The 27,193-nt window shown below is 40.9% G+C and overlaps 1 protein-coding gene across 2 annotated transcripts in view; it reads left to right on the top strand.

Annotated features, from left to right (window-relative positions):
• Window positions 1-27,193, top strand: part of LOC103017871 (S-adenosyl-L-methionine-dependent tRNA 4-demethylwyosine synthase TYW1) — a 214,919-nt gene that overhangs the window by 50,798 nt on the left and 136,928 nt on the right. For both annotated transcript variants that reach the window (XM_057529605.1, XM_007186512.2), the window contains exons 10-12: window positions 6,672-6,790; window positions 8,114-8,223; window positions 21,812-21,989. In XM_057529605.1, coding sequence (XP_057385588.1) covers window positions 6,672-6,790; window positions 8,114-8,223; window positions 21,812-21,989 — 407 coding nt within the window. The remainder of the gene's footprint in view (window positions 1-6,671; window positions 6,791-8,113; window positions 8,224-21,811; window positions 21,990-27,193) is intronic.

Here is a 27,193-nt window from a genome sequence, read left to right as displayed (position 1 = left end):
TGTAAAACTTTTTGAAAAGGTGGTCTAGAATAAGGGCAGTCAGGGCCTCTGCTTGCAGGACATTCAGAGAAAGACCCATGGAGCATTGTCTCCCACACCCCACCTCCATCCCCACCAGGTTGATGTACACAGAGCTTATCGAGCAGTGGTATCTTGCATTCATTCAGTGTGGATCTACTGGGCTACAGTTGTACTTTCGAGGTTGTATTGCTCTCATTTGCCTTGAGGATAAGAATTCATGAATTAATGAATCTGAGGTTATTTATGATCTTCTTCTCCTAGGTTCATAACATGAAAACTTGGTTCTAAGCATGTATTGCTCTCATGTGTTTTCTTTTTGCACCCTGCTTATCTACTAATTTTTAGATATGGGAGCACTTCCTTTCAAAGTATAATGTCTAAAGACTTCCAGTCTGGGCAAGATGGCATAAACCTTTTTCTCCTTGCTCCTTCCTGCTGTGCACAACTCTAAACCCTGGAAAACACAAGAGGCAACCAAACAAGAACTCTGGAATGGGGTAAGAGGAAGGCTGACTGGTTTGGGACCCCAGCACTGGAAGAACAACAGAGCAGCAGGATGTCTTACATCCCTCCACCTAAAGGAGAAGGCGGCCCAGACCCTGTGTTTACTGAGCCTTAATCTAGCAACAGAAGGCCACTCAGTTAGGCTTGTTCCTCCCTAGTATGGACTGGGAGTCCCTCTGATATATTCAAGGGAGCCCGGAACCACTGGCAAAGGGGATCAGTTGGGAGCCCCACCAACAATAAGCAGCTGGGACAAGTGCTCTCCTTCCCTGCTGGACCGTAAATTCCCCTCTCCTGCTAAGAGATGCCAGGCGGTCAAGTACAAGTGGAAAGAGAGAGACTCCTCCTTACCACCTTACTCCTGCAACAGTCGACCTGGCCTGTGAAATATTCTCCATGCCTGCTGGGCCCAAGACTCCCTTCCTCCTCTGAGAGATGCCATGGTGGCTGCGTGGCACTGGCAAGAGGGACCCCACCACAAGAAGTGGCCCATCTGGGGAAGCCAAGCCTCTTTGTTCGTGTGTCCTGAGACTTCCCTCTCCCACTCAGAGTTACTGGGGCTGCCCAGGGCCATTGGCCAGAGGGACTCTGCCACACAAGCAGCCTGCTCTGGGAAGCCTGCTGGCCTGAGACTCGCCTCCTCCATTGCGAGGCCTCCAGTGGGTCACCCTGGAGAGACCTCTCTCACCCACTCTGATGCTGCCAGCAGAGGTCAGCGGGAGCCCGAGCAGAATCTCGGTGCAAAGCCTCCGAAACCTAAACGGCCGTTGGAGCCACAGCATGCAGAAATAGCCCAGGACCTGCAGGCCCAACCTGAACAAAGTGCCTGCTGCTAAAATGAAAGAATGAAGTAGGATCTAGAGCCTCCTAGCATAGCAGACAAAATGTCTAGGATGCAGTAAAAAAAAAAAAAATCGCCTGTCATTCCAAGAACCATGAAAATCACAACTTGAGCAAAAAAAGATAATGAACTGACACCAACACCAGATGAATCAGATGGTGGAATCATCTGACAAGGATTTTAAAGCAGCTGTCGTAAAAATGCTTCAGCAATCAGTTACAAAGTCTCTTGAAACAAATGAAAGAATAAGAAATCTCAGCAAAGAAATAGAAGTTATAAAAGGAACCAAGAAGGAATTATAAAATTGAAAAAATACAATAACAGAAATAAAAACTCACTGAATGGGCACAGTAATAGAGTGGGGATGACAGAGGATAGAGTCAGGGACCTTACCAAATAACAGAATGATCTGTGACCAGGACAAGTCAATAGAATTTACCCAATCTGAACAGCAGAGAGAGCAAACTCCAAACAGGATGGAACCAAGGACATCCACATGGAGATACCCTAAAATTAATGATCTGAAAACTAAAGAAGAAAAAAGTCTTGAAAGGTGCTAGAGATAAACAATGTACTAACATCAGTTTGACGTCAGATTTCTCATCTGAAATCATGGAGGCCAGAGGGAAGCAGCGCATGGTTTTCAAGTGTTGAAAGAAAATAACTGTCAATCATGATTTCTGTGACTGGCAAAACGATCCTTCAAGAATGAAGATTAAATAAAGACATTATCAGGTGAAAGAAAACTGAAAGGATCTGTTTCTAGCAAATCTTCTCTTAAAGACCAGCTAAAGGGAGCTCTTCAACCTAATGAAGTGATAAAAGATTCTTAGAGCACCAGAAAGGAAGGCAGCATGATGGAAAGAGCAGAAATATGGGTACATACAGTAGATGATCATTTTCCTTATAACTTTTATAAATCATATTTGATGATTGAAACAAAAATTATAACATCATGTGATACTCAAGACAATAATATTTAATTTAAAAGAGGGAAAATTAAAGGGATCTGAATGGAAGGGATGTTTCCACACTTCACTTGAAGGTGGTAAAATGTTTTTACTAGTAGACTGTGATAGATCTACTAGTATGTATATTTTTATACCCAGAACAGCCACTACAAAAACTATACAAAGAGATACACTCAAAAACAAAAAAAAATTAAGATGGAATCCTAAAAATGTTTAAGTAACCTGTAGGAAATCAAGAAAAGACTAACCGGAATGAGAATCAGAGGGAATAAGCAGGAAGCAAATAATAAAATAGTAGACTATTTTAGGGCTAATTCATAAATAATTACTTCAGATGTAAATATTCTACATATATCCATCAAATGATAGAGATTGGCAGAGTGGTTTTAAAAAATGACCCAAATATAAGATGTTTACAAGAAACTCACTTCAAATTCAGTGATACAGGTAGGTTGAGTAAAATGATAGAAAAATCTATACCATGCCAACGGTAATCCAAAAAGCAGGATTGCCTATATTAATACCAGATTAAGTAGACTTCAGAGCAAAGAAGATTACTAGAGACAGAGTGACATTTTGTAATGATAAAAAGATCAATCTGCATTATATGAATATGTACCAAACATCAGAGGCTCAAAATAAATCAAGCAAAAGCTGACATAGTTGAATGGAGAAATTAAAAAAAAACAACAAAAGAAACCAAACCCACAGTTATAGTTGGTCACTTTGAAATCACCTCTCAGCAACTGCTAGAACTACTAGACTGAAAATCACAAGGCTGTAGAAAATCTCAATAGTAGAGTTAGCCAGTAGGATCTAGTTGACATATAGAGAACATACCACCCAGCAACAGCAGAATATGCATTTCTTCCAAGTGCCGATGGAACATTCACCAAGATAGACCATGTTTTAGGCCATAGAACAAACCTCAGCAGATTTATAAGTATTAAAATCATACAGAGTGCATTCTCTGACCATAATGGAATCAAACTAGAAATCAATAATAGAAACAAAAGGAAAATCTCTATAAATATGTGGAAATTAAACACACATTTCTGAATAAGCCTTGGGTCAAAGAGGAAGTCTCAAAGGAAATGAAAAAATACATAGAACTGAATGATAGTAAAAAAAAAAAATTATATCGATATATAGGATGCAGCTCAAGCAGTGCTCAGAGAGAAATTTCCAGCAATGTATACTTATATTAGAAATGAGGAAAGATCTCAAATCAGAAACCAATGAAAATCTAAGTAAATGTAAATAAAAATCTAAATGTAAATCGAAATAAGTGTTCATGGATTCAAAGACTCAATATTGTAAAACATCAGTTTTGCCCGAATTGATCTGTGGGTTTAATGCAATTCCTATTAAAATCCCAGGAAGGTTTTTGTAGAAATAGACAACTTATTATAAAATTTAAAAGGAAAGGCACAGGAATGTAAAATAGCTTAAACAGTATTGAGGAAGAATAAAAGGGGAGGAACCATATATCCAGATATTACAGCTTACTGTATTGCTACAGTAATCAAGATGGTATGGTGTCGGGCTTCCCTGGTGGCGCAGTGGTTGAGAATCTGCCTGCCAATGCAGGGGACACGGGTTCGAGCCCTGGTCTGGGAAGATCCCACGTGCCGCGGAGCAGCTGGGCCCGTGAGCCACAATTACTGAGTCTGCGCATCTGGAGCCTGTGCTCCGCAACAAGAGAGGCCGCGATATTGAGAGGCCCGTGCACCGTGATGAAGAGTGGCCCCCGCTTGCCACAACTAGAGAAAGCCCTCGCACAGAAATGAAGACCCAACACAGCCATAAATAAATAAATATACAAATACTTTAAAAAAAAAACAAAACCAAGTTTGTGCTTTAAAAAAAAAAAAAAAAAGATGGTATGGTGTTGGTGGAGGGACGAACACATAGATCAATGGGACAGAATGGAGATCTCAGAAACAAACCCACAAATATGCTTAATTGATTTTTTACAAAGGTTCGAAAGCAATTCCTTGGAGGAAGGATAACCTTTCCAACTAATGGTGCTGGGGATATTAGACATCCATAGGCAAAAAACCAAAAAAACCCACCACCACCAAACCACATACACCAAAAGTACACACACTGACACATACACACACACAAACATACACACATTTTGAGTTAAAAATTAACTCAAAATGGATCAGGACCTTAAATCTAAAGTGTAAAACTTACAGAAAACAGTTTTTAAAAGAAAAACATGCCATCCTTCTCACATGTGTCTGTCCCTTTATCCTTTTAGCCTTCCATTATTCAGTTTGGACATCTCACCTCTGAGGCGTTCTCACTGGTCCTGGAAGGCTGGGCTGGGTTGGTCATCTGTCCCATGGGCTCCAGTAATACCATGCTGGGCATTTGTCTTTTCTCTGCTTGCTCAGCATCTGAGTCTTTTCATGTTTGGGGAATTTCCCATTAAGCGGGCTTTGTTTGATGTGAGGGCCCACTGCCTGCTACAGAAGCTAAGGAAGACAGATACTGTTTCCTGGTACCACGTGGTGGCAACTTGGGTATAAAAGTGTCATCTAGGATAGTCATTCTTTTCAGCCGGAGACTTTGAGTGTGGAGTGAGTGGTGGAAAGGGACTGGGACACGGAGAACTCATTCTTGTGCTGGTGGCAGCAGTATCTGCCATTCAGGGGTGGTGCTGGTGATGGTATCCAGAGAGGGGTAGTGTCTATAGTATATGGCTTCTGGGAGATTGAGTGGTGGTCCTGCTGCCAGCCTTCCTTCGTTCTTGCCTTTATAATGGGTCTATGAGCTGTGAAATCCTTTCAATAAATTCTTTTTCTCTTTAGCCAGACTCCGTTTCTGTTGCTTGCAAAAGAATCGTAATTGATTCAATCAGACTATCATAATAGTATTGCACATTTTTCTTGCTTACTTGCCATTTCCTCCAAACAGATCATGGGTAGGGGCTCTGTCTTATTAGTCATTGTACATTCAGTACACAGCATGCTTGAAGTACATTAACTAATTGCTAAATAATGAATGAAACATGAAAGTCTTCAACTTGGTTTCTCCACTGGCGTGATATTGATATTTAGTGGTAATTACTCTGTGACTTTTGCATGTAGTGGACTTTGTAGTTTTCAGTGTTACTTGCAAGATATAAATATTTTGTTTGCCTTCTTGAATATTTTATTGGGAACTTGGAAGAGAGTTTGTAGAAACAGTTATCCTGAACAATATTTTTCCTTCACTCTATTTTTCTTAGTGTAAGTACTAAGTGAGATGGACGGGGGGAACCCCTTTTATCAGGACCAAAAAATAAGACTTTGTGATCAACTGATATAGTAACAAGCTGGTAGATTTTATGTGGACAGCACTGTAATATCAGTACACTGATGTATATTATACACTGTTATATATGTGTAAAGGCTCTCCATCTATGTCTCCTCGTTTGTGGTTCCCATTGTTAGTTCCATAGTATGTCAGTTACTTAGGCTCAAAACCTCAGTTATCTTGGATGACTTCCTTTGTTTTGCCACTCTAATTGGGAATGGCACTGACTGTACCTCTTTAGTACCCTTCCCGTTTCCTCCACTAATGTTTTGAGCCAAGTCACCATGACCTTTCTTGCGTAACCTCCTCACAGGTTTCACTTTTACTGAATCAAGCCCATCTTGCACAGAGCTCCTGGATGGATCTTTCTGATGATACCTCAGGAAGCTTGATAGTATCTTGTGATTCCAACCCTGAGTTGATCTGCAGTGTTTCTTCAAATTACCTTTCTTACTGCACTTCCCGTGGTTTCACCAATCACATATTAAATAGTGTTCTTTTTTGGAATAATCTGTTTCTTGTGTACATGCTGTTTGCCCCCCTCAACAGTCTCAGTATATTCAAATTCTACCATTCGGTTGACATAGAATATGCTCCAGGTTGCATTCCCTAACCCACCCTCCTTTATTCAATGCAGGGATACTCTTTCAGATGAGCGCTACACCGCCCCCCCTATGCTGGGAGCCTGTCTTATCTCTCCTTTGGCATTATATATTGTACTAATATTTGAGGCAGTTGGGTGGATTTCAAAATGAAAGCATCCACGGTCCTCCCTATAGAACTTTCAGAGTTAATGAATCATAGGTTTATCTCTTTGGTTGTAGAAAACCCAGAGCAGTATCAAAACCCAAACACCATCAAAACACTATAAGGCTTTAATGTTAATTTTCTGCCTCATGCAGCTACCAGTAGGGGTATTTATGCTTATGAAACACATGGTTTCTTCTTTAAAATGATGCCTTGGTGTTTTGTTTCCTTGCTTTGAGGATTTTATTCAAATTATCGTTTGTTTTTTACTTTCACAGTCCATGCTCCGAGGGAGAGGAGGTTGCTATAAACATACGTTCTATGGCATTGAAAGCCATCGTTGCATGGAAACTACCCCGAGCTTGGCATGTGCAAATAAATGTGTCTTCTGTTGGCGGTAAGTAAAAATGAATGGCCATGGTGACCAAATATGTAATGATCTGTAATAATCAATTTCTGCCCAACACTGCACTCAGATTTACCTAAAGCTCTGTTGTTTCTGTAATTAATCCCCTTTTTCATTCCTAATGTTATATTTATGCATTTGTTGTTTTTTTTCTTGATCAGTTTTATCAGGAGCTTGCCAGTTTTTTTGGTTTTTTTTTTTTTAAAGATGCTGCATTGGGTCTTCGTTGCTGCATGCGGGCCTTCTCTAGCTGCAGTGAGTTGGGGCTACTCTTCGTTGCGGTGTGTGGGCTTCTCATTGCGGTGGCTTCTCGTTGTGGAGCATGGACTCTAGGCGCGTGGGCTTCAGTAGTTGTGGCACGTGGGCTCTAGAGAGCTGGTTCAGTAGTTGTGGCGCATGGGCTCTAGAGCGCAGGCTCAGTAGTTGTGGTACACGGGCTTAGTTGCTCCACGGCATGTTGGATCTTCCCGGACCAGTGGTTGAACCCGTGTCCCCTGCATCGGCAGGTGGCTTCTTAACCACTGAGCCACCAGGGAAGTCCTGCAAAAGTCTTTATTACTCCATTTTTGGAAAGATATTTGCACTGGGTATAGAATTCTGAGTTAACAAGTTTGTTTCCTTTAAGCATTCTTTCAGGTGTCCTTATAGTTTCATCTGGCTTATTTGTTTTCTTTTTTTTTAATTTTAATTTTTATTTTTTTAATTTGTTTTCTGATGAGTTGTCAGAAATAATTTTTAACCTTTGTTCTTAAGTAATGTGTCCTTTTTTTTTAAGTTGAAGGTTTTCTTATTTTCTTTTGTTTTCATTAGTTTAGATACCGTATTTTTAGGCTGTTTTAAAATATCCTGGTTGTTGTTTTGCGAGTTTCTTTGATCTGTGGTTAATTGTTTCTCATTAACTTTGGAAAATTGTTGGCTGTAATTTTTCTACATTTTTTTCTGCTTTGTTCTCTGTTTCCTTTCTGGGATTTCAATTAGGTCTTCCCATTGCACTGCCTCTCAGAGAGGGTCTTGCAACAATATTCTACTGGTGGTCCTTACTGGATGCTCATTGACCTGGTGTTGTATGGCTGTGAGAGGGGTGCACGTTCTATATTGTCCCGAGTAAGTCTCAGTCTTGGCCAGGCACTTGCCATCTACCCCTCTCTGCTAGGTGTCATGACTCAAAATAAGTTGTAAACTACCGCTATAAATAGCTGAGCTTTTTGTAGGAAACCAACCCTGATTTTATAATTATATAGACTCCCTCATAGGCGGTAACTAGCTGAGATTTAATGCAGGGCGTCCTTTAGAACTTCTGCCTCTTTTTTCTAGGCACCACACCAATCCAGTGGGTACTGAATGGCGGTGGAAGATGGACCAGGCTGAAATGATCTTAAAGGAAGCCATTGAAAACCATCAGAACATGATGAAGCAGTTTAGAGGTATTTATTGTCCCTCTACAAAGGGATGCTAATAGCCTGAATTAAATTGGCAGAGGAATTGCCTCCTTTGGCAGGATTTTGTCCTTGCTGGCAAATTCTCGTATAGGAAAGTGAAAACTTTGTAGAAATATTATATATGTTTTGGCCTTTTTAGTTTTTACTAATAACTTTATATCTTATATGATGGGAGAATTAAAAAACTTAATTCAAAGCTTAGCTATTTATAATATGGTACACTCAGCCTGTAAGTTTTGCCTGGGAATATATCCTCATTCTTCCTAAAAACTTTTGCTATTGTTCTGTCTTGGTGGGTACAAAGCAGCCTTGTGAATGGACTGAAAATTTTAGAACACTGGAAAATTCTTAAGTAATATCAGTTAGTATTGGGAAAGCATTTTTGAATAAATGCCTTACAAAAAAGGAGGGTTAATATTAATCAGATTTCCTCCACATGATCCGCAGTGATGTGTAGAATTCTGCCACTCAGTTTCTAGAATTTCCTGATCTAGTTGTGTCTCGTAGTTCAAAGTATTTGACTCTACTGGAGATTGCTGGTTCTCAAGCTTTAGTGTGCGTCAGAATCGTGCATTAAAGTAGAGATTCCTGGTCTCCTTCCCCAGAGAATGATTCAGTAAGTCTGAGGTAGCAACCAAGAATGTGCATTTTGAGCAGATTTCCTGGTGGTATCGATGTTGTTGAACTGGGGACCATACTTTGAGACCCACTACCATAGATAGATGTGGAGGACTTGTAAAGTGATATAACGACAGCTGCAGATGATCAACTGAAATAAATCTATTAGGTTCCCTGTTAAATGTGCATGCCTCTGTCTCCACCTGCCACTTGTTAGTCCTCTCCCCTTTATTCTCCTTTCCTTTCATATACAACAACAAAAAAGATGAATTCCAACCAAGGTTGTTTTGACATAGGCACTCTTGTGGTGCTAGCATCATCAATGGGAGTCTTTATAAACCCCAGTAATTAGCATTTTGAAGATCAGGTGATTCTTTCATGCAAAGAAATTCGTTCGGTCAGGTCACTGCTTCTTAAGATCACAGTGCTTCTGATGTTGTTTTCCTAACATCACCCAGCAGTTCTCCAGGTCTCAGCAGACACTGCCTGGGTGTCCGACAAATTTAATTCAATCCTGACGCTGTCTAGAGATAGCATCAGGCCCCGCAGGTTAAGGATTCAGTCCTATAAGACTGCTCCCCACTTCAGATGTCAATCACAAGTCTGGGATGTTACCTGTGCTTCTGACCAACTGGCTATAAATTCGAAGTTCCCGCACCCTCCTCCTTGGATTCCTGGTTTGTTAGAGTGGCTCACAGAACAGAGAAACATTTACTTATTTTTACCATTTTATTATAAAGGATATATAGAGGTCACAGAAGAACAGCCAGGTGGAGAAGTACATCTGGAAGGGTCCCGAGGCCAGGAGCTTCTGTCCCCATGGAGTTGGCCGCCCTCCTGGCATGTTCACCAACCCAGAAGCTCATCAAATCTTGTTCAAGAGGTTACAGAGCTTAATTTGTAGCCCCCTCTTCCCTTTCTCACAGGTCTGTGTGGTTGAAAGTTCCAGTCCCTTAAACACTTGGTCTTTCTGGTGACCAGCCCCAGCCTGAGACTATTTAGGGATCCTACCCTATGTCACCCCATTTGCATAAATTTAGGTATGCTCAAAGGGGGCTCCTTATGAAGGACAAAAGACACTCCTACCACTCAGGAAATCCCAGGGGTTCTAGGAGCTTTGTGTCGGGAACCAGGAACAAAGACCAAATCTATTTGTTATTTTTTACCGCAGTACTTATTATTACTATTCTGATTTCCTAGGAGAAATTGGGAAAGCAATGCAAATAATGATTCAAGATCAATAATAATTTATAAAGGATAGTCAATTATACCTTTATTTTATTCTTTATGAATTTTCTAGGGAAAGTTGCCCTGTACATATTTGTGTGTGTCTATGTATGTGCTAACCTATTGTACATCTTCAGAGATGCTAATAAATATTTTAATATTTCATCTTGGCTTTTAGTCTCAAGCATTTTTTTTTTTTGAACAAGTCATTTTCTCTTATTTGGATAAAGCAGTGTCTCTTACCAGTCTTTTGGAAAATTAAATGAAACTGTATGGTGAAGAACTAGGAAGTCTCCACATCAGGAACTAATTAGCTTTTCTTAGACTGTTTGTTGATTTAGTTAATATTATTGATTGTTGATCTTCAAATAAACCATATGCCTTTTAAATAAATTTCAAGGCAAAGTCTTGTTTTCTTTTGGATAGTTACTAGTCAGAATTCTCCAGAGAAACAGAGTCAACAGGATGCTGTTTGGGTGTGTGTGTATATATAGAGAGAGATAGGTTGATAGAGTGAGATTGGCTTAAGGAATTGGATCATGTAATCGTGCAGGTTTGGCCAATCAAAAAGATAGATAAAAATAATCCATTGGGGTAGACCAGCAGGCTAGAAATTTAAGGAAGAATTGCAGTTCAGATGCAGAGGCAGTCTGCTGGCAGAATTCCTTCTTGCTTGGGGGAGGTCAGCCTTTGTTCTTTTAAGGCTTTCAGTTGATTGGGTGAGGCCCACCCACATTAGAGAGGGCAGTCTGCTTTACTCAAAGCCCACTGACTTAAACGTTAATCTCATCCAAAAGACACCTTCACGGCAACATCCAGAATAATGTTTGACCAAATATCTGGGCACCATGGCCCAGCCAAGTTGACACATAAAATGAACCATCCCTGGTAATAATATCAGAAGCAGGGAAATGCCAGTAATTTTATCTTTAGAGTCTAATCAGTTTGTTTTGGTTTAGTGCCTAAAGAGTCAGTTGAACCCTTAAATAATGGGGTGATGGCTGAAGATGTGTTTCCTGGACATCTGGGAATCTCCCTGAATACACTGTGTCCCAGGGGATTTGTATGGGAGGAAGCAGCCCTGAGGAGTAGACATTCATTTTTCCATTCCGAGGTGTCCTTGATACAGAATGACAATCTGAGTTTTGATGGTAATTTTTCTGACAGGAGTATTTTTGCAAGTGCACTTTAAATGGAAATAAGAGATGAATAAATCATGAGGCTGCCTTTCTTTGTGTTAATAACGTGTTAGGTGAGGTCGGTGAACACATAGTTTTTGTTGTCTGCCTAGCTTGTTGGAGGATGCAGAAAGGTGTACCTGGTTAGTAACCTTGTGCTTGCCTTTTTTTTTTTTTAATATTTATTTTTATTTATTATTTATTTATTTATGCTGCACTGGGTCTTAGTTGCGGCACGCAGGATCTTTAGTTGCAGCATGCGGACTTCTTAGTTGAGGCATGTGGACTCCTAGTTGCAGCATGCATGCGGGATCTAGTTCCCCGACCAGGGATCAAACCCGGGCTCCCCCCACCCCCGACATTGAAAGGGTGGAGTCTTACCCACTGGACCACCAGGGAAATCTCACCTTGTGCTTGCTTTAATCAGTAGGCATCTCAGATGGTTTGTCTTTAGGTATCCATAGCGTAAGAGACAAAAGAGTTTTAAAACATATATATATATATTGTCTTGTAGGGGGAGGACAGATACAGGATTGCAGGGAGAAAGAAAGAGCATGTCTGTGAACAAGTGAATCCTGAGTAGGGGTGAGAATGCCTAAGGGGGTGAGGATGACCGCCAAACATTCAACAACTGCCATTCATTTCATCCTTAAAAACAGCTTTAACAGAGTATCTACTTTGCCCTTGTAAGTCTCACAAAGGATTCTTTTTGCATACCTTAATTGACTTGACAAAATGTTACCATGTCAGCAAATCATGTCTTTATATAATCGACAATAAATTTTCTAGAAAGGTTTCCAAATTGGAACTGGTTGATATTTGTACACTGACACTCTTCAGGGTACCAAAGCAGTTTTTCTTTAAAGTAGTTGTAGAAAACAGGTGTATATTTGAAGGTGTGATGGGCAGTAGACAGGTCGGCACATGGGCATAAAGGAGCTCTCATTCATTATATTTTCACTAAGATGAGAACTTCCTTAGTTTCCAATTTTTGGATGGTGGTGACTATTTGTTAATGCTTTTTACTTTATTCTGTGCTTAATCAAGACATTACTTTTTTGAAAATCTGTCTCATTGCTATAATAACCAAAGCAAATCCTGCTGTGAAACTATAGTATTAGAAAAGGAAAAAAAAAAAAACCTAATTACCAAAGGATGAAATACATAATTTATAAGAATCCAAAGTTCTTCTGGAAAACTGGGGTGGTCTATGATACAAAAATGTTAATTTTTTTCTTTTTATTATAACTTTGGCAAGATGATAGAATTTTAATATTTCAGAGTATTAGTTATGTTTTCTATGTTCTTGGCTCTTGGCAGAAAGTAATCTGGTGTTCAAATTGATGGTTGTTTTCTGTGGGCATTCAACTTGGCAGTGAGATTTTATAACTTCACTCAGTCTTTATCAGTGGTTATAATCTCAAGTTTTCTTTTTTAATGAACCTGAATTCCTCCTGCAATCAGTGAAATCTCTGTGTTCTATCTTTTATTCATCCTTCAGGGTATAAATAAAACAGGTCACCCTCCTTTCTGGATAGTCAGCTTCAGGGTGAGGATGGTGAGACTCATGCAAGTCACTCTACCTTTTCTGAACCGTGTGCCATCACCTGGGTGCAGCTCTGACACACATCCTACTTCTGGATGCTAAAGATGCAGGAATGTAACTCTAGATTTCATATCAGCCCCTGGTGGAGAGTCTATTTTTTTTCCTAGTTCCACATTTATTCCTTTTTTAAAACTTACAGTGCTTTATTTTTACCCTTTAATATACCATGGTTATCTTTCCTTACTAATAACATGAATTGATCTGATTTCTTTTTTAAAAATTATTATTTATTTATTTATTTTATTTATTTATTTTTGGCTGCATTGGGTCTTCTTTGCTGCACGTGAGCTTTCTCTAGTTGCGGTGAGCGGGGGCTACTCTTCGTTGCCGTGCGCGGGCTTCTCACTGCGGTGGCTTCTCTTGTTGTGGAGCACGGGCTCTAGGCGCGCGGGCTTCAGTAGTTGTGGCACGTGGGCTCTAGAGTGCAGGCTCAGTAGTCGTGGCGCATGGGCTTAGTTGCTCCGCGGCATGTGGGTGGGATCTTACTGGACCAGGGCTCGAACCCGTGTCCCATGCATTGGCAGGCGGATTCTTAACCACTGCACCACCAGGGAAGCCCTGATTTCTTTTATAATCTAAACTTCTTAAAAAATCGTATTATGAAAATGTCCAAGTATACACAAGATAGAATGGCACAATAAACCCCCATATCCTTTTCTCCCCTATTTAAAAATTGTCAAAATTTTGCCATACTTACTTCTCTATCTCTCCTTTTTTTTTTTGCTGAAGTAATTAAGACAAATCCCAAGTATCACATTTGCCTTCAAACTTCAATATGAATCTCTTTTAAACATGAGATTTTTTTCATAAACACAATATCATTATCACAGCTAATAAAATTATTATTTTTTTTAACATGACTGTTTTCTTCCAGGTTTACTGAGGTACAATTGACATATAGCATTGTGTAAGCATTGTGTTTTCTTCCAGGTTTACTGAGGTACAATTGATATATAACATTGTCATGTACAACATGACAATTTGATATATAGACAGACTGTGAAATAACTACCACAATATGATTAGTTCCATTTCCTTCTTAGTTTGTCATTTTCTGGGTATCTCCACTTTAGCCTTTCCTTAGAGGTCACTCATTAATAATTTCCCTTACTCTAGCTTGGAGTCCTGTTTTACAGGGTGCTTTCCTAGCCCATGATGATCACCCGCTCTCTCCTATGGGTCTGGTTCAGTCATTTGATGATCGTATTTTTGTGTAGGATGAGACTTGTTGTGGGTACTCAGAGGTTGTTTTTGCCTCTGAGTGTCCAGCTTTAGCTGAGTGGCCAGCCTTGAGCACATTTTGAAGATATACTCATCTTTTAAACATTTCCTTTTCATGCATCTATTCTCAATCCCAAGGGCAATCATTGTCTTTTCAGTTATTTCACTGATCATTAAACCAGCTTTCTTCCCATGACTTTTATTAGCTTTCCCTTTATATGCATGCAAAATTAACTTTACATTGATTACAAGTAGGTCAGAATTACAGTGCAATTCGGCCTTTTTTCAAAATGCTCACTGCTCCCCCTCTAAATACCACCATGGCAGGGAGAAATAGTTTTCAGAGAATGGAGTTCAGGTTTCTTTAGCTCAGCTTCCCATCAGTTCAGCTGACATCAAGTGAGTGAACACTCTTTGTGAGGAACGTCCTTGGTGCTGAAGGTGCAAAGGTGAAGATGACATCATTTGTTGCTAGATGTTTTTATCTACAGTTTAAGCTAGAAGTGAAGTAATGCGAAAAATAAAGGGTCTCCAACAGATGGTCCTCAGGAACGAGGTGTGCTGAAGTACACATCCAAAAGGAATGTCGGGGAGGCAGGGAAGAGAACACCACCTGCTAATTGTTTTCTGAAGCTTATTTATGAAATAAACATCATAGTAGAAGTGGCTGTATCAAAGATATATTATACATGACTTTCAGCCAGGAGGGGTTCTTAGGAACATCTTTGGCCAGGAACTATATTGTTATTTGAGAAGAAAGAAGAAAATGTTTTATTTCTGATTGGTCCAGTCTTTAGAAAGAGGAATACTCACACATATCAATTATACCTCAATTTAAAAAAAGGCATAAGAAAGTATTCAGAATAGAGGGGGGGGTTAATCAACCTCCCCCCAAAAAACCCCAAAGAAATAGGAATACTCTACGTTGAACCTTATATCATTTTTAAAATTTTTATTTATTTATTTTTGGCTGTGTTGTGTCTTCGCTGCTGCGCGTGGGCTTTCTCTAGTTGTGGCGAGCGGGGGCTACTCTTCATTGTGGTGCTCGGGCTTCTCATTGTGATGGCTTCTCTTGTTGCGGAGCATGGGCTCTAGGCGCATGGGCTTCAGTAGTTGTGGCACGCGGGCTCAGTAGTTGTGGCTCGCGGGGTCGAGAGCACAGGCTCAGTAGTTGTGGCGCACGGGCCTAGTTGCTCCATGGCATGTGGGATCTTCCCGGACCAGGGCTTGAACCCGTGTCCCCTGTGTTGGCAGGCAGATTCCTAACCACTGCACCACCAGGGAAGCCCGAACCTTATATCATTTTTATTTCTGGGTTATTCAGCTTATTGCTATGACCTTAGGATAAAAATTCTGGAATCTTAAGTTTCTGCTTTGGCATCTTTCAGTGAGATAAAGTGTGCTTCCTAGTTAATATGATGACTGTAGTGACTGTTCAGGATCAGGAAGCTGTTCAGGCTAAGGGAAATGTCACAAAAGTTGCTTAAGAAAAAACAAAAACAAAAAAAACTTAACAACGACAACAAAAAAAAACAAACTCCAAACCAAAAAACAAAAACAAAAACAACAAAAAAACAAAACCAAAGCAGAGTTTAGAGGTGAAAGGGATAAGGTTTAGGGAAACATGAAGTGAACAGACTCTGTGTGTGTGAGTGAGAGAGAGACAGAGACAGAGACAGAGAGACAGACACACACACAGTGGGAAATATCCCTATAGATTTGCAACTGAAATGCAGCGTCTGCTGTTGCCTGGGCTGTCCTCCTGCTCCAGGACTGCTTTCCATTAGAAATCTGGAGGATGTCTTATTTTCTGACATATTTCTTTGAGGACAGTGAAAGACAGCATGAGGCTGAGTCCCTGAGGGCCTTGTTTTTGGGGGAGCACTGTAATCGCCTCTGACAGTGAGCATGAAATAGAAATGTGCTTCTTGAAGGAGAGAACTAAGGTTTTACATATTCTCAGTGCCTTACTTTTGAGAAAATTAAGATAATTTTAAAATCCCAGAGTTATACTTTTAAAAGGCTTATCCACAGGCCTTTTTTTGGTATTGGTTTTTGTTTGTTTTTGTAGTGGTCTGATATTTATTAGCTGTAGCTCTCAGAGAAGATGGCAGTTGATCTCTTTGCCTTTAAGTTTTCCTCATTCTTCCCTGATAGTGTCCTTTGTTGGTCCCTCTTCCTTTCCTCAGATATGTGATTGCGTAGACTTCAGTCCTTGGTCCTCTTCTCTAACTGCCCTTCTTGCCTTGGTAATCTGCTTCGGGCCCTTGGATAGAAATACCATCCATTTCGCAAAAATGTTTATTTCCACCTAGGCCTTTCTCCCAGAATCCAAACTTGAATGTTGGACACACATTCAGCTATCTAACAGACATATTAAACTTCACGTGTCCAAAATTGAACACATGGTATCTACCTCCACCCCCTTTCCCACCCCCCCCAATACTTGTTACCCCCATGTTACCCCTAAGGCTTTCTTACCGCCAACTTGTCTCAATTGATGGTGACTCTTGCTTAGGCCAAAGACTTTATGGAAATCATTGACACCTCTCTGTCTCTCATAACCTACATCCAATCCATTAGAAAATCCTTCAAACATACCTTCAAAATAGAGCCTTTGACTGTACCTTTGAAATAGGCCCAGCTGATAAGCCCTTCTTGCCACCTCCACTGCCACCACCTTGGTCCAAGCCACCAACATCTCTTGCTTAGACTATGTAATATCCTTGTGGCAGGTTAGCCTCTCTGCTTGCCCCTCCGTTCTCAACATAGCACCCAACGTGATCCACCCTGCTTAGGCCACCCTTCTCAAAACCCTGCCGTGGCCATCCGTGTTGCTCAGATTCCGTGGACATGTCAGCATCTCCCTGCTGTCTCGGGGGTGGGGGAGGGGAGGCAGGCGAGGCAGGCAGGCACACTCGGTGTGACTTTATGTAAATACCTAGTAATTTCTGTCTGACTTTTTTGCTTTTTCATTTCTCTAAAAGCGTTTCTATATGGTACCAGTCCTTCTTCCACCACTTGCTTTGGTTTCAGTGCCCGTATCATAGGAGGGTCCATGTCGTAAAAGAAGTCAAAAGCAGTCTTGAATAAGCGAACGCTTCTGAGATTGCCTCGTGTCCATTTGGCTTCTGGCACTGCTTCTGCTCTGTCTTCTTCCTCGTCGTCTGGCGCTGGTTAGGAAGCGCGCACCTCCATGCAGTCACCTTCTATTCGCTCCTCTGGTGTGGGGTCTGCTAGCTCTTTGAGTTTCTCCAAGACCCGTATCTTGAAGCCCCACCTTTTTTTGTTGTTGTTGTTAACTCTATCCACAATCTCTTTGGTGATTTCCTTGATTGGCTCTGTCGTAAATCCTGTGAAGTCATGCCCAACAAATGGACACAGCTTTCTGTAGCAGGAATTTATTGTTTTTGGCTTGATGGCTTTCACACATTTTTCTAGAACAAGGATGGCCTCTTCAGTGGTGTAATCCTTTCAGACTTTCCTAATGTTCTGTCTGTCAGGGATCTGACAGTCCTTTCCGTAGAGTACCATGTGTAATGAGCCTTAAAGGTCCTTCTGACCCCCTGATCTAGAGGCTGAATTAGAGACGTTGTGTTTGGGGGCAAGGAGACCACTTGGACGCCTTTGCTGTTGAACTCATGGGGTCTGGATGGCCAAGGGCATTGTCCAATATCAAAAGAACTTTAAAAGACAGTCCCTCACCAGCAAGGTACTTCCTGACCTCAGGGGCAAAGCATCCATGGAATCAGTCCAGAAAAAGTGTTCTCATCGTCCAGGCCTTCTTTTTGTACAACCAAAAGACTGGCAGCTGGTGTTTATCTTTTCCCTCCAAGGCTCAGGGGTTAGCAGCTTTATAGAGAAGGGCAGTCATGATCGTAAACCCGACTGCATTTGCACAGAACGGTAGAGTTAGCCTACCCCTTCCTGCCTTAAATCCTGGTGCTGGCTTCTCTTCCTTACTAATAAATGTCCTTTTAGGCTTTTTTTTTTTGCACCCCAGAATAGAGCAGTTTTGACTACATTAAAAACCCGTTCCGGCAGATATCCTTTCTTCTCAATGATTTTCTTTGCTGGGAATTCCTTTGCTGCCTCTTGGTTGGCAGAAGCTGCTTCTCCTGTTACCTTGACATGTTAAAAACCAAACGTCTTTCTAAAATCATCAAACCATCCTTTGCTGGCATTACATTCTCAAGCTTTAGATCCTTCACCTTCCTTTTGCTTTAAGTTGTCATATAATGACTTTACCTTTTGACTCATATTCGTCTGTAGGTATGCCTTTTTTATAACAATCCTGCACCCACATAAAAGCTGCATTTTCAATATGAGATACAAAGGCATTTGGCAAAAAGCGCAAGGTTTTCACGCCTGCTGGTGTAGCTGCAGCGACAGCTTCATGAATTTCCTTTTCTTTTTTTTAACAATGGTCCTTACACTGGACTCATTTATCTTGAAGTGGCAGGCAACGGCAGCTGCAGATCTGAATCTGCGGTATGTATCCAGCCATTCACCCTTTTCTTGTCATCTGATGATCTTTCTCTGCTTCTTGGGAGCATTTCAGCATCACTAGTGGCACATTGTGTGGGTCCCGTGGTGTTATTTCAAGGTTCATGGTATTGCACAAACATGATGAAAACTACGAGAGAACTGCTAGAGATTGCCATTTACTGCAATTTGCAATTGACTGGAGAGATGAACTGCTCACGTGGAGATAATGAGCCTCACGTGGCGTGGCGTTTCAAGCAGATACTTGCAACACTTGCGCTCAGCGCGGTAGCGACAGGAGATCCTAGGAAATTATTACCGAGGTACAGTCGGTACTATGGTTAATTTTGTGCAGTTATGATTTAATACTGCATCTTTATGTTTGTTTACATTTCTCTGGACTGGGAATGGTGCCGTGTGTGGTCCTTAAGTGTTTGTGTGAGTATGTTTTGATACATTTTAACTTTTTAAAAATTTATGTGTATTTGGGACTTCCCTGGCGGTCCAGTGGTTAAGACTCCGAGCTCCCAAGGTTCGATCCCCGGTCGGGGAAGATCCTGCATGCCGCGTGGCTGGCCAAAAAAAAAAAAAATTTATGTGTATTTTATGGTAGTAAATGATAAAATAGACAAATCTACATATATTTTATGCATTTGGGATATACCTAAGTTTTTCTTAAATTTTCTGGATATTTCTATGCTGTGGGGTGCATCTGCTAGTTTTTTCAAATTGTCACATATCTCCAAAAAATTTTCCTGTGTGTGTGTGTGTGTGTGTGTGTGTGTGTATACAAATGTACACACACACACAGATATATATAAAAATCCACATATATGTGGGCCTGCACGGTTCCAGCCCTTGTTGTTCAAAGGTCAACTGTATCTTGAATTGAATGGAATTACCATTTTATTTAAAATAATGGAAATAATTGAATTTCTATTTCAATTCATGAAATAATTACTATAATAAAAATAAGATTTTTTTGAATGCTTATGTGCTGGGCCTGGTACCAGACCTGTTATTTCATGTGGCTTATTTCGTTGAATTCTTATAACTGTGTGCATGTGAAATCCCTATCTTATAGATTAGGGAATGGGTGTAGGGAGGGGTGAGTGGCTTGACCCAGGACACAAACCAGCCTAGTGGTAGAGCAAGAATTTGGACCTGATGTGTCTGACTTCCAGTGGTTAGGGCTCAGCCAGTGCTCAGTCATTCTGCTTTCTGAGTTTTAGGTTAATTTTGCAGTTCCGATTAAATCTGCCCTTCTACTCATCTTCTCCTGGGGAGATTAAAGTTACTGATTTTTTTTTTTTTTTTAGCAAAAAGGAAATTTTATACTTAATGTTGAGTTGTCTTGGCAACACAGACTGAGTTATGGATCAAGTTTTATTTAAAACCTTGATTCACTTAAGATATTAGATTTCAATAACTTAAAAAATTATTCATCCCCCAAATACTGACATGAAATACATTCTTAGAATTGCAGTTAGGTAGTCATAAAAGAAGATAAAACCTGCCACTTTTAGACTGTTCTGATTTTAGCATGCATTATCTTGGTTTGATGTCTTGGGTATTTACTTGCCCTTGCTTATTTCCAAGTAGGCTGTGTGTGTGTGTGTAAAATAAAGTCACTTCCTGGAAACTAAAGCACAAGCAAGCAGTGAAAGCTAACTTTATTTTCTCCAGATTTGTTGTTGTTGTTCTTTAAGGTGAAGTGACTGGGATTTAATCATTTTAAGAAACCAGGATAAAGGTGATGAGAAGAAAAAGTCCTTAATGAATGTTTTTGTGTGTGTGCTAGGCCCTCTTCTAAAGCTTTTCCGTGCATTATCTCATTTAATTCTAAGAAACATTCTTTGGGGTAAGTGTCGCTTACAGTCAAGAAAACTACTTTTCAGAGATGGCTCATAAATGACTCAGAGGGAATATGAACATGTTTCCTCCCACCTCCAATCTCGGTGAGGAATCTGTATCCTTTAGAGAGAATGGGTTCTTCAAAAAGAAACTAGAGATAATAGATAGAAATATCTGAAGTAAAAGAGATGCGTTTTTATTTGCCTTTTTAAGCAATTTCCAAGTCTTTCAAACTCTGTGTTAGATTGAGGGACTTTTCAAGCATGCTTTCTAATTTTTTTTTTTTTTTTCATGCTTGCTTTCCTACAGTACATCGAGTCTAGAGCAGTGCTGCTTAACCCATCCTGGCCGCTCTAATCACATGGGGAGCATTTAAAAAATACAGATGGTCTCAGGCTCTCATCCCTAGGGATTGCGATTTAATTGGCTTGGGATACTGCCTGGACACTGGGATTTTTTAAAGTTCTTTGGGTTATTTCTCAACGTCTAACTAGGGTCGAGAACCAATGGTGTGTGGCAGTGGTTCCCCAAACTTGTCTGCATATTGGGATCACCTGGGGAGCTTCAAAAGCTCTGATGTCTTTGCCCCTTCCCCAGAGGTGGTGATTTCATTGGTCTGTGCTGTGGCCTGGAATTTGGAACGTTGACAATTCCAAGGTGATTCTAGTTTGCATATAAGTTTGGGGGCCTCTGGTTTATGCAGTGGTTTTTTCACTTTGGCTGCACATTAGAATCACCTGAGGAACTTTTAAAGCTCCCCTCACTCTGGCTTGCATCTACTCCAGTTAAACAGAATCTTTGGCAGTGGACCTAGGCCGTCGTAGTTTACGATACTCTCCAGGTGATTCCAATATGAAGCCAAAGGTGAGAACTGCAGGCTGCTTTTTCTCTCCTCTGTTCTTTTGGACCGACTGCATTTAGTTTCTCAATTCAAAATACTTGAGGAATGAAGGCGGCAATGATTGGTATAGGAGAGGCTTTCCTTATGCAGCCATACTGAGTTCATTGTCTTAGACCAACATGAAAGAATGCAGAGCTAAGCAAATTATGGAAAGTAATACATTCTGTGTTCCAAATAATTAGCTAATAACAAAGTTAGTTTTGCCTGCTTGTATTGATGTAGTTTAATTAGTACTAAAACCAAGGATGAGATTGCTGATATAATAATTCTAGGTTTGTTTTTTTTTCTGGTTTAATAATGTTAGGGTTGCCCCCCGCCCCCAGGCTCTTGTTTTGTATTATTTGGCTGGTATCAAAAGTAATTTTGCCCTCTAAAATCAAAGAACTATTAAGAAAAATTTTAAAAATTTTAATTAAGAAAAATAAAAGTGATGTCCTCTATCTGTGCCTTATTGAGCTTGTTCCTTTCCACCATGCTCTCCAGGAGTGCCAGGTGTCAGAGAGGAACGCTTTGAGGAAGGAATGACAGTAAAGCACTGTGCATTATCCCTTGTGGGAGAACCCATCATGTACCCAGAAATCAACAGGTTTTTGAAGCTACTCCACGAGTGTAAAATCTCCAGTTTCCTGGTCACAAATGCACAGTTCCCTGCGGAAATCAGGTGAGTGGTCCAGCTTGTTAAGATACTGCTGCTTGACTCTGTGTTTGACTGAAAAGTAAAACTAACAGGCATTAATATATTCAGAAAGGATTTACTGATTACTAAGTACATACAAATGTTGGGTTTGAGGGGACAGAGCTTCTGCTTTTAAAAATCCATTCTATCGGGGAAGATAACATTAGTTTAAGAAATAGAGGCACAAATAAATTGCTGGGGGAATTCAAAAGAGAAAGCAGTTTTTTTTTAGATGAAAGAAGCAGGGTAAAACTTCTCAGAAAAGGCTTCATTAAATTTGGATCTTAAAATATGGCTGGGATGGGTACTTGGGGAGATAGGAAACTGTAGATTTTTAATAAGAACTGTCCGAGAAAGATACAGAGTTGGGGTATTTGGGATACCATTATGTAAATATAGTTGATTAGGACCACAGAGTGTGCGAAAGAGACTGGCAGCTGGAACCCAAGTTGGAAAGGTTGGGACAAGATTGCAGAGGACTTCAAATGCTGTTCTTTAGAAAGATCTTGCTTTCTGCAGAGTAGTCTGCCAGCACGGTATAAAGTGGGTGAGCCAAGAAGCGGGAAACTGGATAGGAGATTATACGTTTGTTTAGGTAAGAGTTAAAAGGATGAAAGTAAGACAGAATGAGGAGTCTTAAAAAAGGTATCACTGAGGCATGATAAGCTTGGCAAACTGTTTGTATGGCTCTGTGAGCCCTGCACAGAAGAGGACTTAACTGATGACTCGGAAAGTTCCAGCCATGTTGATTGCTAGGGCTGTGGGGCCCTGTAACAGTCGAGGGATCATGTGAGGAAGGAGCGGGTTTAGGAGGTAAGATGATGCGGTTGGTTTGGATGACTTAGAGGGAGGGCTCTCCAGGTAGAGATGACCATCTCCTGGGACCTGGAAATGACCTGGTTTTGCATTATACTTGAACTATACACATACTATAGTACCAAAAACATTAAATTTTACTTGGTTGTTATTTACTTGTGCCTTCTTCATTAGACTATGAGTCCCTGGGCCAGTGACCCCTGCTTATTTATCTTTATGCCTCTAGTATAATTCCTGGCACACTGTAGGTGCTTGGTTTAGAATTTAGCATCATAGGAAATCAAAGAGTTGATTAAAATTATTAGTTACCAGGCAGTAAAGTGAAAATCAGTAACATTGTCACAAAGATAGCTAAAATATTACTTTTTGAAGTTGTATAAAAAGGTAAAGTTAAAAGGGAAAGGTTTTAAAAAAGTCAGTGTGTTCATTTTGCATAGGATCACCATTCCTTTTTTTAAAATTTTATGTTAAGATCTTTGACTTTTCAAATGGCTCATGAGGGCGGGGTTCAGATAGAGTGGTGTTGGGATACACACACACACACACACACACACACACACACACACACACACACGTATAGAAAAAAGGAGACTATCCCAAATTTAAGACATGCAGTCGTCCCTGGTATCTGAGGAGGACGGGTTCAGGACCCCCTGCAAATTTCAAACCCCACTGATGCTCAAGTTCCTTTTATAAAATGGTATAGTATTTACATATAACCCACGCATATCCTCTCATACACTTTAAATCATCTCTGAATTATTTATAATACCTGATACATTGTAAATGCTATGTAAATAGCTGCTGGCACATGGCAGATTCAAGGTTTGCCTTGGGGAACTTTCTGGAATTTTTTTTTCCCTAGAATATTTTTGATTTGTAGTTGGTTGAATCCGTGGATGTGGAACCCTCAGATACAGAGGGCCTACTGTAATGCCTAAAAAGAAGTGAATCTTCCAAGAGTGGCATGTAAAATAATAACCAGAGAGGAAGATTCATTGTTTGATAATACATGGTATTCCTTGTGAATGCCATCATGGATTGTGGAAAATGATAGAGAATTAAATAAGATATGTACTTGAAAGTGGTCCAAGAGAAAATGGAAAGAGAAATTTCCTAGGTGCAGATAATATTGTTTTATTTCTGTGAATTAGGAGGACTCTGAATACCAATTGTCTCTGGTGTCCTACAGAAAAACAAGGCTATAGATTTACTAATATAGCATGGAGATCATGGATTTTGGAAGTTACCCCTAATGTTGATGCACTTTGCTCATTCAAATCAGCTGTTAGATGAACCTCTTGCAACCATTTTATCTTTGAGCATACACTAGGAAGTAATAGTGTTCTCTGGGTGGTTGGCTGTGTACTAATTTTTTTTCTAATAAAAAATTTCTAAATTACTACAGTGCCTAACCCATACTCTTTTGGTATCTTTTGAAGATCTTGACTTTGTCAACTAGCCTTCCCTTGACCCACATGCAAGCATTACATTCAGGCTAGTGGCCTTTTCAGGATACTTAACTTTTCTTTAAAAGGATCTCAGTCTCCCCTCCAGCTCCAAAGCATATGGCTCTTTGCTGACAGTTCTCCGGAGCACTGAAGGGAGTTCACCGTGAGTGGTCCTTGAGGATTTGTTGAAGATAGAAGCAAACACCTTAGGCAAATGAGAAAGCTTTTGCATTCTAGGTAGCTTTATGTTTTTATTTGTCAACATAGAGGCTAATTAATAAAAGTGACAAGAATGTGTAAGACACTTAATGTTCATGATAGAACTGGTGGTGATTGCACAAAAAAAACCCCTTTCTCTTGAGAAAAAGCCTTCTTAGTTCCACAGTAACAAGTGCCTTTATGATGGTATTTTGGATAGGCATAAAACTGATATATGATACACTGTAGCATGTATCAGTTATCTTTTGCTGTAACCACTTGCCTTAAAACTGAGTCAGTCAAACTAGCAACGATTCATTTAGCATGTAATTCTGTGAATCGGCTGGGAGGTCTTTTCATCTTGGCTGGCTTTGCTGGTCTCAGTGTTGTTCATGTATGTAGTCAGTTGGCAGATACGCTGGGATGGCTGGTTTATGATGGCCTTGCCGGGGACAACTGGGGACTCTATTCATGTAGCCTCTTATCCTCCAGCAAGTCTGAAGTTGACCACATGGTGGCAGGGTTTCAATGAACGGCATGAAAGGATAAACTCCCAACACACAGGCATCGTTCAAGCCTCTGCTTGTGTCACATTTGCTCACTTCTCCTTGGCTAAAGCAAGTCACATGGCCAAGTTTGGAGTCAGTGAGGGGCACTCAGACCTACATTGCAAAGGGTCATGGGTACAAGGAGAGGGAGAGTTTATGGCCATGTTTGTACTCCACCGAATAGCACAGCAGGCTGTGCTTCGTACAAGGAGGATAACCTTGAACGTACCAGGACGCAGTCTTTTTCAGGAACTTAATTAATTATGTGAGAAAGCTTGGAGAGTTCTTGAGACCAGAAGTCTCAAACTGGCAATTGATAAGGAGTAGGTTTTATTTGTCCTGTAGCATGTTTAGAAACTTTTTTTTTTTCTTTTTTTAGCCAACATTTAAAATCCAGAAATTTTTCATAAACGAGATTTCTGACTTTGGAAAAAAAGACAATCTGGCAAAACTTGTCAAGAGCCAAGTACGAAGTGCTGTTTTTACAACACCAGAACACTTCACTCTTATCTGTTTTTTTGCTCACAGCACTTCTAACACCGGATGTGTGTTTCCCCCACACCAGGCAGCCCTCTAATTCTCTGCAGGCACCAGCTAGCTGTCCGGCGATTCAGTTCCATTCTGACACTATCTCCCTGGAGTTAGCACAGCCTCACAGGGTCAGGACTCAGTCCCAGGCTGCCCCCTACTTCAGACACCAGACGTAGTCCCAGGCTGCCACCTGTACTTCTCATGGACCGACGGTACATTGGGGTGTCGCACAACCCCTCCTTGGGTTTGATAATTTGCTAGAACAGTTCACAGAGCTTGGGGAAAACAATTCAGTTACTGTTACTAGTTTATCATAAAGACTACAACTCAGAAACAGCTGGATAGAAGGGCTGCATGGGACAAGATGTGGGGAAAAGGGCCCTGGGCTTCCCCACCCTCTCCAGACGCGTCACCCTCCCAGCACCCAACGTGTTCACCATCCCGGAAGCTCTCTGAAGCCGTCATTTGGGAGGGTTTTATGGAGGTTTCATTAGATAGGCAGGATTGATGAAATCATTGTGATTGGTCACTGGTGATTAGCTCAACCTCTAGCCCATCTCCCTTTCCTAGAGGTTGCAGGGGGAACTGAAAGTGCCAACCCTCTAATCATGTGGTCGGTTCTTCGGGCACCAGCCCCTCTCTGGAATGTGTCCATGGGCTCATCAGAAGTCACCTCAATATAAATTCTTGTGTGGTTGAAAGGGGCTTATTATAGGTAACAAAAGACACTTCTCTCACCTCTGTCACTTGGGAAATACCAAGAGTTTTAGGAGCTCTGTGCCAGGAACTAGGGACAAAGACCGCAAGTGTATTCCTTATTGTCTGACAATATCACAGCAAGGAATGGCTGTCTTTTCGCTGAAGCCTCTGCTTTTCAGTTTGCCACGCTCGCCACCACTTTGCTGTCTCCTCAGCCCTGAGGCTGAGTCTCATCTGCCACCTGTCAGAGGGATCGCACTGTAGATTCTCTTACAGCAGAGAAATTTCTGTTGCCATTTCTAACAGACATGAAACAATGAAAGGGAGACAGAGTGCCACGTACTATAAAAATGGAAGCATCTTGCTTTGAGTAAGGAAAGAATATTCTTGAATATTTCACATGTAGTCTGTGTTTTGGTGTCCAAAGAACTTCTTTTTCCTTTAAAAGTGGCTTGCTTGGGCTTCCCTGGTGGCGCAGTGGTTAAGAATCTGCCTGCTGGGGCTTCCCTGGTGGCACAGTGGTTAAGAACCTGCCTGCCAATGCAGGGGACATGGGTTCGAGCCCTGGTCTGGGAAGATCCCACATGTCGCGGAGCAACTAAGCCCATGCACCACAACTACTGAGCCTGCGCTCTAGAGCTCATGAGCCACAACTACTGAGCCCACGTGCCACAACTACTGAAGCCCATGCTCCTAGAGCCCGTGCTCTGCAACGAAGAGTAGCCCCTGCTTGCCACAACTAGAGAAAAGCCCGCGGTCAGCAACGAAGACCCAATACAGCCAAAAATAAAGAAATAAAATAAATAAATTAAAAAATGAACAAAGAAACAAACAAAAAAAGAATCCGCCTGCCAATGCAGGAGACACGGGTTCGAGCCCTGGTCCAGGAAGATCCCACATGCCGCGGAGCAACTAAGCCCATGTGCCACAACTACTGAGCCTGTGC

This window comes from Balaenoptera acutorostrata, chromosome 15, assembly GCF_949987535.1.
Source record: "Balaenoptera acutorostrata chromosome 15, mBalAcu1.1, whole genome shotgun sequence".
Taxonomy (NCBI): domain Eukaryota; kingdom Metazoa; phylum Chordata; class Mammalia; order Artiodactyla; family Balaenopteridae; genus Balaenoptera; species Balaenoptera acutorostrata.
The sequence above is the reverse complement of the archived record's forward strand: the minus strand, read 5'-3'. Positions and strand labels throughout refer to the sequence as shown.